The sequence below is a fragment of the Xenopus tropicalis genome, chromosome 1, assembly GCF_000004195.4.
Source record: "Xenopus tropicalis strain Nigerian chromosome 1, UCB_Xtro_10.0, whole genome shotgun sequence".
In the NCBI taxonomy this organism is placed as follows: Eukaryota; Metazoa; Chordata; class Amphibia; order Anura; family Pipidae; genus Xenopus; species Xenopus tropicalis.
Genome location: NC_030677.2, coordinates 55130582 through 55149471, shown reverse-complemented (window position 1 = coordinate 55149471; position 18890 = coordinate 55130582). Strand labels below are relative to the sequence as shown.

At 38.2% G+C, this 18890-nt stretch overlaps 1 protein-coding gene across 9 annotated transcripts in view; it reads left to right on the top strand.

Annotated features, from left to right (window-relative positions):
- trim2 (tripartite motif containing 2) overlaps positions 1–16859 on the top strand; it is a 74144-nt gene extending 57285 nt beyond the window's left edge. For 6 of the 9 annotated variants that reach the window (XM_012959201.2, XM_018092015.2, XM_012959183.3 and 3 more), the window contains 10 exon segments: positions 1326–1477; positions 2655–2835; positions 2964–3687; positions 8629–8664; positions 8899–9002; positions 10783–10950; positions 11036–11216; positions 11835–11905; positions 14929–15069; positions 15413–16859. In XM_012959201.2, the coding sequence (XP_012814655.1) occupies positions 1326–1477; positions 2655–2835; positions 2964–3687; positions 8629–8664; positions 8899–9002; positions 10783–10950; positions 11036–11216; positions 11835–11905; positions 14929–15069; positions 15413–15565 (1911 nt within the window). In that variant the 3' untranslated portion in view covers positions 15566–16859. 9 annotated transcript variants of the gene reach the window in all.
- Positions 16860–18890: the final 2031 nt, after the last annotated feature.

The following is an 18890-nucleotide window of genomic DNA, read 5'->3' as shown; positions in this document are numbered from 1 at the left end:
GGCATTTGGCCTGCCTGCCTTTGATTCTCTAAGCCTCAAGTCATAGCAAATCATTTTTTTTAAGAGTGATCTTAGATTTGCCAGGAGATATAGGAATACTAGATTAGCAGGGGGAGAAAAGATACACAGGTACCATAACACTTAGAGGTATATTTATCATGCTGTGTAAAAAGTGGAGTAAAACATTACCGGTGATGTTGCTCATAGCAGATATATCAGATGTTTTGCTTTGCTTTTACTGTTAGAATCTAATTGCTGATTGGTTGCTACATCATCGGTAATGCTTCACTCCACTTTTTACACATGATAAATATACCCCTTATTCTGCAACTGTGCCGTAGCCCTTCATAAAGGGAAATAAATAGAGTGTTGCAATTTTATCTGCAGACAGAGACAGTTACTGATTATTTATTACAGCATTAAGTAAAACTGTAAATACATTATCTGCCCTTGTACAGTTGTAGAGAGAGTAGGAAATGATAGGAGCTTATTAGACAGGATTATGCTTCATTCTACTTAACAGATGCAAAATCTTGTTATTTTAACCGGCCTAACCTTTGGGACTGTTTTAATTGCCAAATGCTAATTCCTTTGTCTGCAGGTTTCAGAGTGAACTGATACTTGGTGCTATAACAGTTTTAACCTTAACTACTATATTAAAGGCAAACTGAAATGTCTGGAAATATATTTCAAAAGGCTTTTTAATGATTAATAATAAAAACCCATATATTTAATAAAAAGTGTAATGGGATTTTGAATAGTTATTTTAATAAAATCTCAGATATTTAGTGACATATTGCAGTTTTCTTTAAAGCTGTGGGCCCATGAGACCTATGAAATGAGTGCAGTATTACAGATTATACCACTACATGGATAAATATTAAATGCAATAAAACATTCAGTTTGCATCAGCTTTATAAACCTATAACAACCAATCAAGTGGCTAGTATAGTCTGTCTGCTTATTTATGAGTCTAATTCAAATATTTGTTAGATTGTTATACCAGGATCACCGTTGAATAACCAATGCTTCTGTAACCTTACAAGTTTTCTCCTGGTGCAACCAACTAATTACTGCTTTCTGATAGAGAGAGTGAATTATTTGAACCCGGAAATCAAAATCCTATTGATCAGAGAACCTGTAATTTTTTTTTCCTAAAAAGCACTTGTAGTATTCTGTATTTGATGTTCAGAGTACTTGGATGGTGTGTCCATTTGTACCTACTTTTACACCTAAATATATTATGAATTAGATTGAAAAATTGTGGGCAGTAGATGTGACCAGTGCGGTACATTTTAATGAGCTAACTTCCATTTTTGTCCAAGGTGATGGAATTTTACTGCCAATCATGTGAAACTGCTATGTGCCAAGATTGTACTGGAGGGGAACATGCTGAGCACCCTACTGTGCCACTTAAAGACGTGGTGGAACAACACAAAGCTGCACTACAGGCACAGCTGGATGCTGTCAAGAAAAGGTACCAAAATTAATGTGCCACTTGGGCTGTACTTTTTAAGACTGATTATATGCTTACTGATGAGCTAGACCGGAAAACATATTTAAATGGAAGCATTACTTTTGAAACGGTACTGTTGACTTGGCCTGGATTCACATGTTTACTGCCAGTTACAAAGAAAACCTTGCCATACAAACGTTGTATGGGAAGAAAATTACCTAACAGAAAAGATTTCTTATATATCTTATTTATATTAGTTAATTGCTTCAGTTTTGGAGCTGCCAGCGTCAAATCACCCAAACATCACCTGTAATGGCAGATTCTTTGCTAATGGCACATGTTGGCTGTGACAAGGCCACCACCTTGAAATGCTGTCTGTCACCAGTCTTTTCAGGCATTTTGACTGTGGCTGTTTTCTTCCAAAGGCATTGCAAACACTTTATGTATTTATATTACTTTACCTCTAACTTCTTTGGAATTCTCTTTAGTGTTCACTTTCACAGGTGTCCTTTAGTTCACAACCTGCATGATTAATGGCCAATGTGGAGAATCAGTTGAAAGTGTTTTTTTTGCTGAAACCCCAGTGAGAAACTGATAATGGCCCTCCTGCTATTTGCTGAATTAGTATATGGCTGTCACTGAATGCAAGGTGTAGATTTCAGCCTGAAAATATATACTTGAGCATTTTTAGGCCACACTGCACTCCCCATGTGTGTAGTGTGAAAAAGAAGGCGGGGCACAGTTGGGCAGTCACTAGTGTAAAGGCTGCCATTAGCCTAACTCTGGGGTTTTTAAATGTCACAATATTTTTTTTTTTCCCTAATGGGGCAAATACTGTTGCTAGTAGGACTGCTTTTCACTTATATATAAGTATACACTCGTGGATAAGTATAAACTTCTGGATTAAATACTCATATAAACAGCGTATTTCAATTAACTTTCATTTTCTAACACAAAACAATACCAGTTAAAAAAACATGTTTTTTTTTTTAGTTATTTTCAAATAAAAATATCAGATACAACATTTTGTTTTAGGATTTATTGTTCTAAAAAATATAGTATTGGCCAAGTATCTGAACAAATTTGCATTCAATATATTTGTTAATTCCTATGTGTCTTGTTAGAACAGGCCTCTTTTGAGCATCTAGTTTAGTTTTATAACATTTCCTTGCATGTTAATTGTATGCTATGCTTTCAGGTTACCTGAGATTGATTCTGCTCTTCAGTGTGTGTCTGAAATTGTAAATCAATTAGCATCACAAAAGACTAGTATTGTTGAAGAAATACACTCAACCTTTGATGATCTGCAGAAAACCCTAAATGTGCGCAAAAGCGTCCTTCTCATGGAACTTGAAGTGAACTATGGTCTGAAACATAAAGTAAGAAGCATCAAAACTGTTGCCTTAATATTTTTATTCAGTTCATATTTCAATACCTTTACAAAAATGTTATTTCTATTGAGTCAGGCTAATGCATATATCTAAACTGTATTTTGTCTTGTTTATAGGTTCTCCAAGCACAGCTTGATACATTAATTGAAGGTCAGGAGAGTATTAAAAGTTGCACAACATTTACCGCACAGGCACTTAACCATGGAACAGAAACAGAGGTTTTGTTAGTAAAGAAACAGATGAGTGACAAACTGAATGAATTGGCAGAACAGGATTTCCCATTACAACCACATGAGAATGACCAGCTGGACTTTATTGTGGAAACAGAGGGATTGAAAAAGTCCATTCACAACCTTGGAACTATCTTAACCACAAATGCTGTGGCCTCTGAAACAGTAGCCACTGGGGAAGGGTTGAGGCAAAGTGTGATTGGACAACCAATGTCAGTCACCATAACGACAAAAGACAAAGATGGAGAACTGTGCAAGACTGGAAGTGCTTACATTTCAGCAGAGCTATTCACACCGGATGGTAGTGTTACTGATGGTGAAGTAGTTGATAATAAAAATGGTACATATGAATTTTCATATACAATTCCAACAGAAGGTGATTTCACTCTTTCCCTAAGACTTTATGATCAACACATTAAGGGAAGCCCCTTTAAACTCAAAGTAGTTAAATCAGCAGATGTTTCACCCACAACAGAAGGAGTTAAAAGGAGGGTGAAATCACCTGGAAGCGGTCATGTCAAACAGAAAGCAGTAAAGAGGCCTGCCAGTATGTATAGCACAGGAAAACGGAAAGAAAATCCTATAGAAGATGACTTAATCTTCAGAGTTGGTTAGTAACACCTTCATTTATATTCTTTTATTTTTAAATAAAAGGTTAAAAAAAAGGGGAAAATGTAGAAAAAGAGAAGATAAAGTAGAAAGGAAACAAAATGTATGTGTAGGGAAAGAGCAGAAGAGTAACTACTACCTTTTTATTAGAAGTTGAGGAGATTTTTTAAGGTGTCAGTTCAGTTAAAGAGTCTAACAAAATTTTTGCTGAAGCCACTAATTTTTCTATCTCATAAGTTAATATTAAATTTTGGTATGGTATTTGCTTTTACTGTGTTGCTATTGCCCATATATTACTTACCCTTATAGCGTTGTTAAGCAAGAGTTGCCAAGAACAACTGAGAATGCCTTGCCTGGTACAAAAAGAACATTGTGCTAAAATATTTGTAATTTTGGCTAGTTTTCAATTTGTATTCACTGTCTCTAAGACAGTAACCCCTCCAACCAGTTGCTTATCGTCTTCTTTGGTAATGTTATGAATGGCCTCAAAGCAGGTACTGATTTATGAATGTTTGATTTGGAGGTATTTTTTTGAAGCCACAAACACAAAAGTGTACTTCTAAACAGAGGTTGCTGCGGGTGGACTAAAAACAATCACAGCCCTTGCTAACAAATTCCAGAAATACTTTTCACAATATTAGGGACATCAGTTCTTTCTATATGTGAATGTGGCACTGTGGCGCACGTTTAAAAGAGTTAGGGTCGCTCGTCTGGCTTATTTATAAAAAAAATTTTAACAATCAATTTGAATGTCTTTTCAGTCTACCTGTGATAATAGCATAGCTTGATTCCACTTCTGTATATAAATGGGAAAAAGCATGATGTAGTATAGAGTGTACAGATAACAAGAACCCTTAACATATCTGTTCAAAGAATGTACAATTGGGTTTTAATGAGATATATCTAGTGATAAACTCATGTATGCAAAATCATATGCTAACTTATGGACCCAATAGTGACTTCATTGTATTAATGTTTTTCTCACTCCTAGTTTGAAATTGCAGTTGATCTTAACCACATGGAAGGCAGTATCACCTTTTGTTGTAAATATGGGATTGAGTATAAAAAAGTTTAGAAGTGTATGAATCTCAATAGCACTTACATCTTCTGCTTTAATTTATCCCCACAAATTAGTATGAAGTAGGAGATGCCCCTTGGGAGGATGAGATAAATGAGTTGCTCAGTAATAACAAAGCAGATATAGAGGAGGTCACCCCTTTAGATTAGAGGAAAGGAGCTTCCATTTGAAGCAGCGTAGGTGGTTTTTCACGGTGAGGGCAGTGAGGTTATGGAATGCCCTTCCTAGTGATGTGGTAATGGCAGATTCTGTTAATGCCTTTAAGAGGGGCCTGGATGAGTTCTTGATCAATCAGAATATCCAAGGCTATTGTGATACTAATATCTACAGTTAGTACTAGTGGTTGTATATATAGTGTATGTATGTGAGTGTATAGATTGGTAGGTGTGGGTTAAGTGTGCTGGGTTTACTTGGATGGGTTGAACTTGATGGACACTGGTCTTTTTTCAACCCTATGTAACTATGTAACTATAGAAGCCCAAGGTCACACAGACCCTGCTTATGCAATCACATAATCTTCATGTACTCTTGTTTTCTCTTTATAGAACAGTCTGAATACAAGATACAGTAGATTCTTGAATTTCCTAATTGGATAAATACCAAGGTGCCCAATCCATTTACTGGCAAATATTGTTGCTAATTTATAAACACTGGATACATTTGTAATCAACCAGTGAATAGCCCTTTTCAGACAGGTGAAGGTAGAGAAATAGAAGCAAACATCTAATTGGTTTACATAGGTTACTGTCCAGGTGCAATTTTGCCCAGTGTTTATAAATGACCCCCACTTTGTTTAGGCATTACTGTTTCCAGCCTCCTAATATATAATTTGAAGGGATAACTCCATAACGCAGGTCAGTTAATATAAAGTTATTTGGGGTATCCCTATTCTGATAATTTCTGACTTTTTCACACCTAAATCCAAATCTCAAACCTATCCGGAAATGAAAATAAGTTGCTGGCTAAGAGGGTTTATGATAGTTATCTGTAAATCATCTGCATACAACCTGACATGCTTTTCCCTCTCACTGTAAAATGTATTGTAGGCATCATTTGTTGGTTGCAACCAGGGGTGAATTTTAGGTTGAAAGACTAATTAATCATTATAATAGCCATCATTGCCTTTAAATAATAATCCTAATCACAGTAAAGAAGGTTATTTGTAATGTTTAATATGAAGTGTGTGCTAATGTGGGCAGCACCAGGGTTTTGAAGACAATACCTGGGAACAATTAGACAGGGCCACAACATATAATCTTTTTAAAAATCAATTAACTCATCATGTCACAGTTTTATCCCACATTTGCCCCCAGACCGGAATACAGTCATGGCCATAATTGTTGGTACCCCAGAAATTTTTTCAGAAAATCAAGTATTTCTCACAGAAAAGTATTGCAGTAACACATGTTTTGCTATACGGATGTTTATACCCTTTGTGTGTATTGGAACAGAACAAAAAAGGGAGGAAAAAAAGCAAATTGGACATAATGTCACGCAAAACTCCAGAAATGGGCTGGACAAAATTATTGGCACCCTTTCAAAATTGTGGATAAATAAGACTGTTTCAAGCATGTGATGCTCCTTTAAACTCACCTGGGGCAAGTAACAGGTGTGGACAATATAAAAATCACACCTGAAAGCAGATAAAAAGGAGAGAAGTTCACCTAGTCTTTGCATTGTGTGTCTGTGTGTGCCACACTAAGCATGGATAACAAAGAGGAGAAGAGAACTGTCTGAGGACTTGAGAACCAAAATTGTGGAAAAATATCAACAATCTCAAGGTTACAAGTCCATTGCAACCCATGGCACTGTAGCTAATCTTCCTGGGCGTGGACGGAAGAGAAAAATTGATGAAAGGTTGCAACGCAGGATAGTCCGGATGGTGGATAAGCAGCCCCAAACAAGTTCCAAAGAAATTCAAGCTGTCCTGCAGGCTCAGGGAGTATCAGTGTCAGCGCCAACTATCCGTCAACATTTAAATGAAATGAGACGCTATGGCAGGAGACCCAGGAGGACCCCACTGCTGACACAGAGACATAAAAAAGCAAGACTACAGTTAGCCAAAATGTACTTGAGTAAGCCACAATCCTTCTAGGAAAATGTCTTGTGGACAGATGAGATCAAGATAGAGCTTTTTGGTAAAGCACAACATTTTACTGTTTACCGAAAACGGAATGAGGCCTACAAAAAAAAGAACACAGTACCTACAGTGATATATGGTGGAGGTTCAATGATGTTTTGGGGTTGTTTTGCTGCCTCTGGCACTGGGTGCCTTGAATGTGTGCAAGGCATCATGAAATCTGAGGATTACCAAAAGATTTTAGATCGCACTGTACAGCCCAGTGTCATAAAGCTGGGTTTATGTCCGAGATCTTGGGTCTTCCAGCAGGACAATGACCCCAAACATACGTCAAAAAGCACCCAGAAATGGATGGCAACAAAGCACTGAAGAGTTCTGAAGTGGCCAGCAATGAGTCCAGATCTAAATCCCATTGAACATCTGTGGAGAGATCTTAAACTTGTTGTTGGGAAAAGGCGCCCTTCCAATAAGAGAGACCTGGAGCAGTTTGCAAAGGAAGAGTGGTCCAATTCCTGGTGAGAGGTGTAAGAAGCTTATTAATGGTTATAGGAAGCGACTGATTTCAGTTATTTTTTCCAAAGGGTGTGCAACCAAATATTAAGTTAAGGGTGCCAATAATTTTGCCCAGTCCATTTTTGAGTTTTGACTGACATTATGTCCAATTTGCTTTTTTTCCTCCCTTTTTTGTTCTGTTCCAATACACACAAAGGGAATAAACATGTGTTTAGCAAAATATGTGTTACTGCAATACTTTTCTGTGAGAAATACTTGATTATTTGGAAAAATTTCTGGGGTGCCAACAATTTTGGCCATGCCTGTATAACTGTACATGTATGGAACCTGTTATCCAGCATGCTTGGGACCTGGGGTTTTCCAGATAACGGATCTTTTAATAATTTGGATCTCCATACATTAGGTCTACTAAAAAAATTATTTATTCTTTAACCCCAGTTGTTTTGCTTTCAATAAGGATTAATTATATTGTAATTAGGGTCAAGTACAAGGTACTGTTTAATTATTACAAGGAAATCATTTTTTCAAATTAGAATTATTTGGTTATAATGAAGTCTATGGGGCATGGCCTTCCTGTAATTTGTAACTTTCTGGATAACTGATCCTATACATGTATTACATGTATATTAGATTAACTGTAAAGTGTTGAAGAATATTATTGATGAAATATCTTATTTTTCAGTACAGGTAAAGAAATTTGGCAATTTTGGCAATTTTTTTTATGCACTTGGGTGCAGAAGTATTTTCTATCAAAATAAAAGCAGTTCCTCCTTCTTTATAAATAAAAGTCTTACTTTAATTAAATAATACAGGGTTTATATTTTTTACACACAGCCACTGTCCACTGATGCCCTAGACAGTTCACTAAGTGGGGTGATAACTCTCAGTTGATGTTTCTGTATCTCTCAGTCTGAATACAAATAAGGCATTTTTTCAGCTGGCATGCTTCAGCCCCTGACACCTCCCAATCACTAAAACTCAAAAAACCTAGTGATCATAGAAAACGCCCTATGTACCTAAAGACTAACTGGTTTGTTTTGCATGGGAATCTGGTCCATAAAACTTTTTGCATATCAAATGCCCCTTTGTGTGGAAGCTACGACTGGCCAAATATATTTAACTGACTGACATTCTTTAGAATGGGCAGGAAAACATACAGAGGTGTTCCTGTTCATTGCCAAATACTCTACTTTGCGCTAATATGACTGATCTTTCATGTAAAAGATTTATGTTGTTTTACTGCCAGAAACTAGTGTTTTTTTTTATTGCAGGATCTCGTAAAGATGAAGATGTTCGTTCGCTTACAGGTGTCTCCAAACATTTTCTCCAAATAATTTGTTTGAACATAATTTTGGTAATCTTATAAGATGGTTGCATGTTGCACAGGGAAAATAAATTGGAAAATTCTATAAAGATCTCTATTTTCAAAATTTCAAACAATCTTTTTGTAATAATGTTCCAAAGCACTCGGAAATTTCACTTGATTTTATTTATTTATTTTTTTATGGCTGACAGTAAGCCTGTTTTTCATTACTTTTCAGGAACCAAGGGAAGAAATAAAGGTGAATTTACAAATCTTCAGGGGGTGGCAGCATCGACAAATGGAAAAATCCTTATAGCAGACAGTAACAACCAGTGTGTTCAGGTATTTCATTTTCTGATATTTGTATGGCTGGTAAATAAAATCAAATCTTGATTTAGTCTGATTTAATATTTGCAAACTCTGACACTGTCACCCACCCTGGGTTACTTTAAAAGGCCAGTTTATCCCCTTTTTCGACATGGGTTCAGTAAATAGGGCTTTTGGGAACATACTTTTTGCCCATTTTCTAATCATGAAAGGTGTATGGATTGTTATTTCTTAGCTAAACAGTGAAATAGAAGCTCCTCTTTGTTTCCATTATTATTCAAAACCAGTGATATAGAGGCCTGGTCATAGCTCACATCTATGATGTACTAAAAGTCAGAGGAAATGAAAGCTGCACTCACAAGTCTCATAGCTGTTTATTGTGAAAGTAATGTTTTGGCAGGGTGTAATGTTTTGGCCAGCGTTCATTAAGGTATTTTTCATTTGTTTTTTTTCTTGGAATAATTTGTAAAGGAATTATTGCCTCATCCTGCAGTGTTAGAATATTAGCACTTATAGGTCCTTATGGACTCATTTACCTCCCCATTATTGCATTGGGATTGAATAATAATATTTGATTAGGTGAGCCAAAAGTGTGGCATTTTTACTAAACAATAGGAGGACTATTGGGCAATATGCTTTTTAAATTTTGACTTGCATTCTCCTTTAAGGCTCAACTCAGTTCTCAATAGGGAAACATTTTTGGTTTGTGCATGCACTTTTTTGCTTAGTTTGTGCTTTGCACAGATGGTACAAAACAAGTAGAAATCCTTTCACCGCTACTAATAAATCACAACTATTACAGTAAGGCACAACAGAGTAAGGATACACTTAAAAAAATCTGTAGTGCCAGTTCTGTGGCACATTGGGTATGATATTTTTAATTGCTCAGGGAGTCCCAGTTCTGGTCTTAAACCCAGCGAAGCAGATTGACACAATTCAGCTTCTCACACCAGTTATTAAAACATGTAACTTTCCACAGGATCAACTATCCTTTTGCCAAATCCATGATTTGACTCGCAGGTCATCTTCAATATACATATATTCATAGATAATTCACTAAATGTTTCAAACTTGACTCAAAATATTTTAATGAATATACAGGTATGGCATCCTATATCTGGAAACCTGTTACCCAGAAAGCTCCAAATTACAGCAAGGCCATCTCCCATAAACTCCATTATAAGCAAATAGTTGAAATTGTAAAAATGATTTTGTTTTGCTCTGTTGTTGATTTTGTTTTGCTCTGTTGTAATAAAACATTTGCCCCAACTAAGATATTAATAATCCTTATTGGAGCCAACACAATCCTATTGGGTATATTTAATGTTTATTTTTAGTAGACTTAAGGAGATTCAAATTACAGAAAAAAATGCCAGTTTCCAAGCATTCTGGATAATACAGTAGATCCGATACCTGTATTTGAAATGTAATTTCTTTTTTGTGTAATTTTTTTAATTATAAATAAAACAAACAAAAATGTAATTAATAAAAATAAAAAGCCTTCTACATATGGGTGCCTGTATTAAACACAGCCCTGTGGGTAACCAGTGATAGCATGCATTTAGGGAGCATGTGTGCATTAACGATGACCTGCGAGTGCCAAGTCATACATGTGGGTAGTAATTCCCATTGTTTCACTTTATTAGTTAAAAGCAATGTTCCCTCTAAGCTGTGTGCCTGTGCATTCATATACACAAATATTGAGACAATAAATTTGTGGCGCGCATAAAGAATTTTTTGTGTGAAAACATAAGCGTAAACTTCTTCTAATTTGTTGCCAACTTTTCTTTGTTAGATATTTTCAAATGATGGACAGTTTAAAAGCCGCTTCGGTATTCGAGGCAGGTCCCCAGGTCAGCTACAGCGACCAACAGGAGTAGCTGTACATCCAAGTGGTGACATCATCATTGCAGACTATGATAACAAGTGGGTCAGCATCTTCTCAGCAGATGGCAAATTTAAGGTATTTGTTTTTAGTATTTATATGTGTGGCTTGGCTTTCCACTTTGCTATTGCTTTTAACACTTTTTAAATATCTTTTTCAAAAGACCAAAATTGGATCGGGAAAACTTATGGGACCCAAAGGTGTTTCTGTTGATCGCAATGGCCACATCATTGTGGTGGACAACAAAGCCTGCTGTGTGTTTATTTTCCAGCCAAATGGAAAAATTGTAACCAGGTTTGGTAGCCGAGGAAATGGGGACAAACAGTTTGCAGGTACACTCGATGGTAATATTTAGACCACCTTTGTTGTGTGTTTCTAATATCTTGCATGCTGTGTAGGAATAATTTAGCATGTTGGAATGACAATTATGCATGTCTATATAATTACATGGTAGAGTGTCTGCATCTGGAACAGCATACCAGTCAATATTATTAACTTATAATTTAGTTGACACAGGGCAACCTAATAGTTCGTAATGTGCCCCATGCACTATGACTGATTTTAACCAAATTTATAAAAGAGATGGAGTCGCAAAAGTGTTATAGATCCTCGTGCCACATAAAGAAACCTCTGAAGACTTAAGTAGTTATAGATAAGAAACTAGTGTGAAAATAGTAATTGTATGTTTGGCTATTGGTACACTTTTGGAATCGGCATATTTCTTTAAAAAAAACCCAAAAAATACACCACAGTAGATTTAAAGTGCGTAATTTTATTAAATTAGTATATATGTCATTGTGTTATTATACAGCTAGATTTAAGTCTCTGGTACAAAAAAGTGGAAACGTAAAAATACTTGCATATTGTTATCATTTATATTGCCCACAAAGAGTCCGTTTAACATAAATGCTGCACATTTGGGGGGTTTTAATAAGGTATACCTTTCTTGTTGTGTTTTATAGGTCCTCATTTTGCAGCTGTCAACAGTAATAATGAAATAATTGTGACGGACTTTCATAACCACTCAGTTAAGGTAATGTAACCTGGGGAACGGGGGGAGCACTAACAGACTAGGGAATGTTTGATAACTTTGTTTGACATAGAGCTTTTATTCAGAATTTTTTTTCTTGAAAATGAGTGGACGATTTTGATAAAGTTTTATAGCTGTGGCGGTTTGCCTACTGAATTTGAGTACAAGGATGTGTTCTCTCTTTGTGGAGACTTGTTGTTTTTGCTAAATATTGCTAAATTGCTAAATCTGCACTCTTACGGTGATGCATACCATTCCCTTTTATCCAGAAGGCCATGTTGATTTTGCCATTTATAACACAGTAGAATGGCTGTTGGAAGTTTTCATGGAAGGCTGTCGCCAATCAGCCTTGAGCAGTGAAAAAAGATTTGCGTAATAAAACAAAAGAAAATAATAAATATGATAATTACACAAAAGTAAATTATTTTAAAGTTACTTGTAAATGTTCTTGCTAATAAAAATGCCATAACTATCTTGGTATTTATGTTCTATACATGCTTAGTAAAACAGTGTATAAACAGTGTATAAAAAGTCATCTCTCCTCTTTGCATAACTTCAGTTTCCCCAATGCCTTGCATACTGTATGATTAACAGAATTGTGAAGAAGTACAGAAGGCATTTTGCAAAGTTAAGTCTTGGCTGGAGGAAACCTGTCTTCTGCTAGATTGTCAGGAGAAGCACTATAGTAGTAAATAACAGGCAGATACTGCCTTCAGTTTTTTTAATTATGCAGAAAGTAATATATTTCATTGCTAGTCTTTTAAACAATACTAAAACAAGACGTATATGTAATACATTCTTAAAGGAGAAGGAAAGCTACAGATGCAGGTGATTCCCTAATAGTTTAGTCAAAATTGTGCAAGATACAATGCTATATTTATTCTGTAGAATGCTTTACAAAGTAAACAGCCCTAAAAGCTCTCTCTGTTTTAAAGGAGAAGGAAAGGCTAGTAAAGAGTTAATCTCAAAATGCAGGCATACCTTCAGTTATCTCAATAGTGCCCTTAAGTCTCCCCATATTTCTCTAATTCAGATGATCAGAAGCCAAACAGTAAGGAAAAACGCTGAGCTGGGTAGAGAAGATTCCCATAATGCATCGCTCATCCCCAGACTCGGAGACTTAGAACTGTAGGCAGCGCATGCGCAGAAACAGGAGGCTCCCCCTAGCATCTGCAGCGGCAGCATGAGACACAGGTGCTGGTAGGGGGGAGAGGCAAGGGGGACACGAGCGGCGGTGCTGGTAGGGGGGAGAGGCAAGGGGGACAAGCGGCGGTGCTGGTAGGGGGGAGAGGCAAGGGGGACAAGCGGCGGTGCTGGTAGGGGGGAGAGGCAAGTGGGACACGAGTGGCGGTGCTGGTAGGGGGGAGAGGCAAGTGGGACACGAGCGGCGGTGCTGGTAGGGGGGAGAGGCAAGGGGGACACGAGCGGCGGTGCTGGTAGGGGGGAGAGGCAAGGGGGACAAGCGGCGGTGCTGGTAGGGGGGAGAGGCAAGGGGGACAAGCGGCGGTGCTGGTAGGGGGAGAGGCAAGTGGGACACGAGTGGCGGTGCTGGTAGGGGGGAGAGGCAAGGGGGACAAGCGACGGTGCTGGTAGGGGGGAGAGGCAAGGGGGACAAGCGACGGTGCTGGTAGGGGGAGAGGCAAGGGGGACAAGCGACGGTGCTGGTAGGGGGAGAGGCAAGGGGGACACGAGCGGCGGTGCTGGTAGGGGGGAGAGGCAAGGGGGACAAGCAACGGTGCTGGTAGGGGGGAGAGGCAAGGGGGACAAGCGGCGGTGCTGGTAAGGGGGAGAGGCAAGGGGGACAAGCGGCGGTGCTGGTAGGGGGGAGAGGCAAGGGGGACACAAGCGGCGGTGCTGGTAGGGGGGAGAGGCAAGGGGGACAAGCGGCGGTGCTGGTAGGGAGGAGAGGCAAGGGGGACAAGCGGCGGTGCTGGTAAGGGGGAGAGGCAAGGGGGACAAGCGGCGGTGCTGGTAGGGGGAGAGGCAAGGGGGACACGAGCGGCGGTGCTGGTTAGGGGGGAGAGGCAAGGGGGACAAGCGGCGGTGCTGGTAGGGGGGAGAGGCAAGGGGGACAAGCGGCGGTGCTGGTAGGGGGGAGAGGCAAGGGGGACACGAGCGGCGGTGCTGGTAGGGGGGAGAGGCAAGGGGGACAAGCGGCGGTGCTGGTAGGGGGGAGAGGCAAGGGGGACACGAGCGGCGGTGCTGGTAGGGGGGAGAGGCAAGGGGGACATGAGCGGCGGTGCTGGTAGGGGGGAGAGGCAAGGGGAATGCAGCTCCAGACAGTTGCTGAGGAGAGAGAGGCACAGTGAACGTAGAAGCCATGTTAAAGATGGCGGCGCCGTTCACTGAAACAAGTATGTAGAATGTAGCAGTGTATCTCTGTAAATCTTTCATTAGGCAAGCTAGAAATATAGCGTTTTTACACAGCAATAGTAGTACTATTTAATAGTGTGGTTAATAGATTTTGATGTTCCTTCTCCTTTAAGACAGAAACTGGCATTTTAGCTTGATGTGGTGTCACTTCCCTCTCCTGTCTGTGTCTCTCTTAGCTCTTGACTTAGATTACAGCAGGGAGGGGAGAGGGAGAGGGGAGCAAACTGTGCAGACAGGCTGCCTTGAGCATGAAGGTTTAACTGAGAGAGGACTAAGAACAGTATCACAGTGAGTGTTACTGGGTGTATTTACATAGACCGTTATAATAAAGCTTACATGGTTTTAACCTTTCCCTCTCTTTTAGAAAATGAGGGGAAATTTCAATCTATAAATGAAACCCTGTAACTAACTTTTTATATACTGTACTCACATTTTCATTTAAACAATAAATGACCAGTAACATAACACACAGTTGTATATGCATAATACATAAATGCATTTTTTCACATTCAGTATTTCATACCAGAAGTCTTACTAAGTCAATACGTTAATAACTGATGATGATTGTTTGGTTACTGGACCAGAGCAAAATCTCCTCTTTTAATACATAACCACCAATATTTTAACTTTTAGTTTATTTATGATATTTGCAGGTATTCAACCAAGACGGTGAGTTCATATTAAAGTTTGGCTCAAATGGAGAGGGCAATGGCCAGTTCAATGCTCCAACTGGAGTTGCAGTGGATTCCAATGGAAATATCATTGTAGCTGACTGGGGGAACAGCAGGATACAGGTAACGTGCACTTACTCGCTGCACCTTGAGCAGTGGCCTTTGAGGTATGCACCTTGCACTGGAATAGAAATGGCAGCCAGGTACTAAACATCATAGGCAGGTGGTCATTACATGGCACCACAACACATTGGTGCTTCCTAGCTTGAATGTGTCATTTCAAGTGGATGTTCACGTACCACATCCTGCCTGCCCCTTATTCTTACAAAATAGTATGGTAATGTTGGTTAATTCTAATGTGAATGATTAATCTCCCAAGTATTAATGATAATTTCTCATATATGTATTTGTTTGTGTGTGTATGTATATATAATATTATAACCACTGCGTTCATTATTGTCTTTAGGTTTTTGATGGAAGTGGGTCGTTTTTATCTTATATTAATACATCTGCTGACCCACTCTATGGGCCTCAGGGACTTTCCCTGACATCGGATGGTCATGTGGTTGTAGCAGACTCGGGAAACCATTGCTTCAAAGTTTATCGATACCTGCAGTAGCTAAGGGGCCATAGCTTTATGGTAAAACTGCATTGCATTTGAACCAGCACCTTCATGCAAGATTGATTGGGAAAAAAATCATGCTTCTTAAGAAGTGAACTCCAAAAGACTTTGATTTTATTTAACCACGTTTACGGTCTGGTGATGACTTGCTTTTGTTTAAAGTGTTTCATCGCTATGAATTCAAAGTGGGCTTGTAAACGTACAAGGGGATGGCATTAACATGTTAGAGGAACCTTAACACAAAAATGTAAATGACTCATCTTGTGCACTTAGGTCTTAGACCTTTTAGAATATATACTCATGGAATGGCGACTCCATATGCGAGTTTCCAAATAATTATTAACCAGTTGTTATACATATCTCTCCAATGCTGAAATCTGAAAGTCTTCTAATCCATGTATATTGGTAGCTGTTGTGTTATAAAGTAGATTGTACAACTGTACATTAATATAGCATTGCAAAGAACAGTGTAATCAGTACAACATTTTTAAGCTGTTGTCATGTTTGTAATTATTACACAAATCTAAGCAGCCTTATAAGGCCATGTGCATTTCTATTTATTCTGTGGGAAACTGATATAATGAGCATACATTCAGTACATATTGTTTCATTTCATGCATTCTGACAATATTATTTTTTTATAAAACAGAAAAAATACAAGTTTCATATTAAAACGTATTCATAGTTTTTTTTTTTTACTTCTAATTTCCCATGAGGTCATGCTTTATTAATAACTTACTATAGGGAAGCAAAAAGGGAATCCGAACAATATTGCATGCTCCCTTCCTAATAAGACATCTTAACATATAAACATTGTTCTTAATATAATGAAAGCAGAAAGACAACGTAGGCTGCCTTGAAATGGATAAATAGCCATATGAAAATTGGGTTGGGTGAGTTGCATCTTAATAGCACTTTCCAACAATTTGAGTACAACAGTAATTCTGATAATCTGATTGAAATAATTTGAATCTGAAAAAATAGAAATTATCAAGGTGGGAGGATCGTATCTAAAATTTTTTTTCCCCCTGTGCACACCTTTTGCCTTACATCTTTTTGGTAGTGAAAAGAAACATAAAGGTGAACTGGTAAATGTATGGTTTTAGGCTATAGAATTGCCTGAAATCAGGGAAAGGTGGATCTGTTGGGAAAAGCTTTGTCTGTTTTAAAGTAAGATTTTGATAAAATAAACATTTTTCAGTTTTTTGAAGGAACACTGGAATGATATGTTTTAATCATGTCTTTGAAATTCTGTAAATCGCATTTGACCAATAAATGGCAAAATAACGACTTCCTGAGTCCAAGAGCTTGTTTTTATCCATATTAAAGGGATACAGTCTTGATTTTTATGGTGTACTTTTTATTACTAAACTACACTGTTTACATAGCAAATAATTCACTCTACCATTTAAAAATGTATTCTTAAACCAACAAATGTATTTTTTTAATTGTAATACTGGTGTGTAGGCAGCCATCTCAGTGTATTGTTCCTGAGTCTGAGCTTTCAGAAGGAGCCAGCGCTACACATTAGAACTGCTTTCAGATAAACTATTGTTTCTCCTACTCCCATGTAACTGAAGGAGTCCTGAACCAGACTTGGGTTTCTTACTATTGGATGCTATTCTGATATCTATTGGGAGCTGCTATCTTGCTACCTTCCCATTGTTCTGCTTATTGGCTGCTGGGGGGTAAGGGAGGGGGTGATATTACTCCCAACTTGCAGCTCAGCAGGAAAATGTGACTGAAGTTTATCAGAGCACATGGCTGTGGCACCCGATATGCCATCCCACCGGCTTGAATGTAAATCACCAATTGTGGCATATACGGCGATGCGATTTCCCAGAAGCAAAAATGTATTTTTAAAACAAAAGGGTTAAAATCAGTGGATTATTAGGCAAAAAAAACAGGATTGGTGGGCAACATGAGCATGGTTTACGGTGCATATTAGAGAAATCGTAAGTCTTGCAGTGCCTAAGAGGATCTGCTCTCTATCTGACTTAGAAGCAGAAAAATATTTAAGTTTTATAGTTTTTGAAAGGCTCATTTAGGGAACCGTTCTATCTTCTCAAAGCCCTCGTGTGAGAAAAACTCTGGCCATAAAATACTGAACCTTTTGCCAGTCTGCATAGAATCATGTCTATTGATGGAAAATGTGTCAACATCTGTAACCCTGTATCACTTCTATGTATAGATTGTTGAAAAAAAAAAACAGTTAACATACCCTGTAAGAATTAGCAGTAAGTAAGAATATGTATCCAGGTTTATATCCAGTTTTTTTTCCAATGACTCCCACTCCACATTTGCAATAAAACTAACAGGAAATATAATTAGAATCTCGCCTATGCAAACAATATTTTGCAGGTTTCAGTATAAACCCAATTCAAAAAGGAACCTCAATAGTCCCATATTCAAATATTCTTTCACAGATCCAAACCCTCTCTGTCCAGCTCTTTGATCTTTGTTCTTATTAAAGGCTTTCAACACCACTCGCCACCATGTCAGTTAACGCCCAATTTTTTCAGCAGTCATTCTAGTTTGGTCCTATCTCACCTGTTCACCGGCAGTAATAGCACAGTCTGCAACTCCCTATAGTTTTGACCCAAATTAAAGTTAACCCCCTCCAATGTACCTATAACTACATAAATATTTCTGATGTCAGATTGCATTGGCCATGGCCAAAATGCTTGCATTCAAAGGCCTGCTGGCTTCATGTCTGCAGTTGCGTACCTGTACAGGTGTCGTCTTGTACATAACTTCATTTATTCTGCTTTAAGGCAGTGCTTAAAGAATATCAGTATGAGCAGAGGCAGAAAAGCCAGTTCAAGAGGTGGGCTACTGTTCCCAAGAATTCTTGGAGGTGAACTGGTTTGAGAATCAATCTACATATGGTTTCCCATATCTGATTTTACACTGATTTTAAGCACTATTTAGAAGTTGGGCTATTTTCGCTTACTCCACTTTCTTTATAAGTAGGACAAATTGTTTAGAGCTCCCTATCTACCTTTAAACAAACAACCCCTTCCCTTCTCTAAGCAGCAACCTGTGAGCAGTTGATTATCAGGGGCTTCTCAGTCGCCTGGTAATTAGTTTTATCAGCTCTATTTAAAGGAAAACTATACCCCCAGAATAAAAACCTAACCAACATATAGTTTATATCATATCAAGTGGGCAGAATCTTAGCTAACTGAAATATATATAAGTAAATATTGCCCTTTTACATTATTTACCTTGTCACCATTTCGCTTGACAGAAAATAATGCTGTAACTGTTACAGGATGAAGTGTGGGCGTAAGAGACAGAACTTTGTCCATTCATTGGCTGA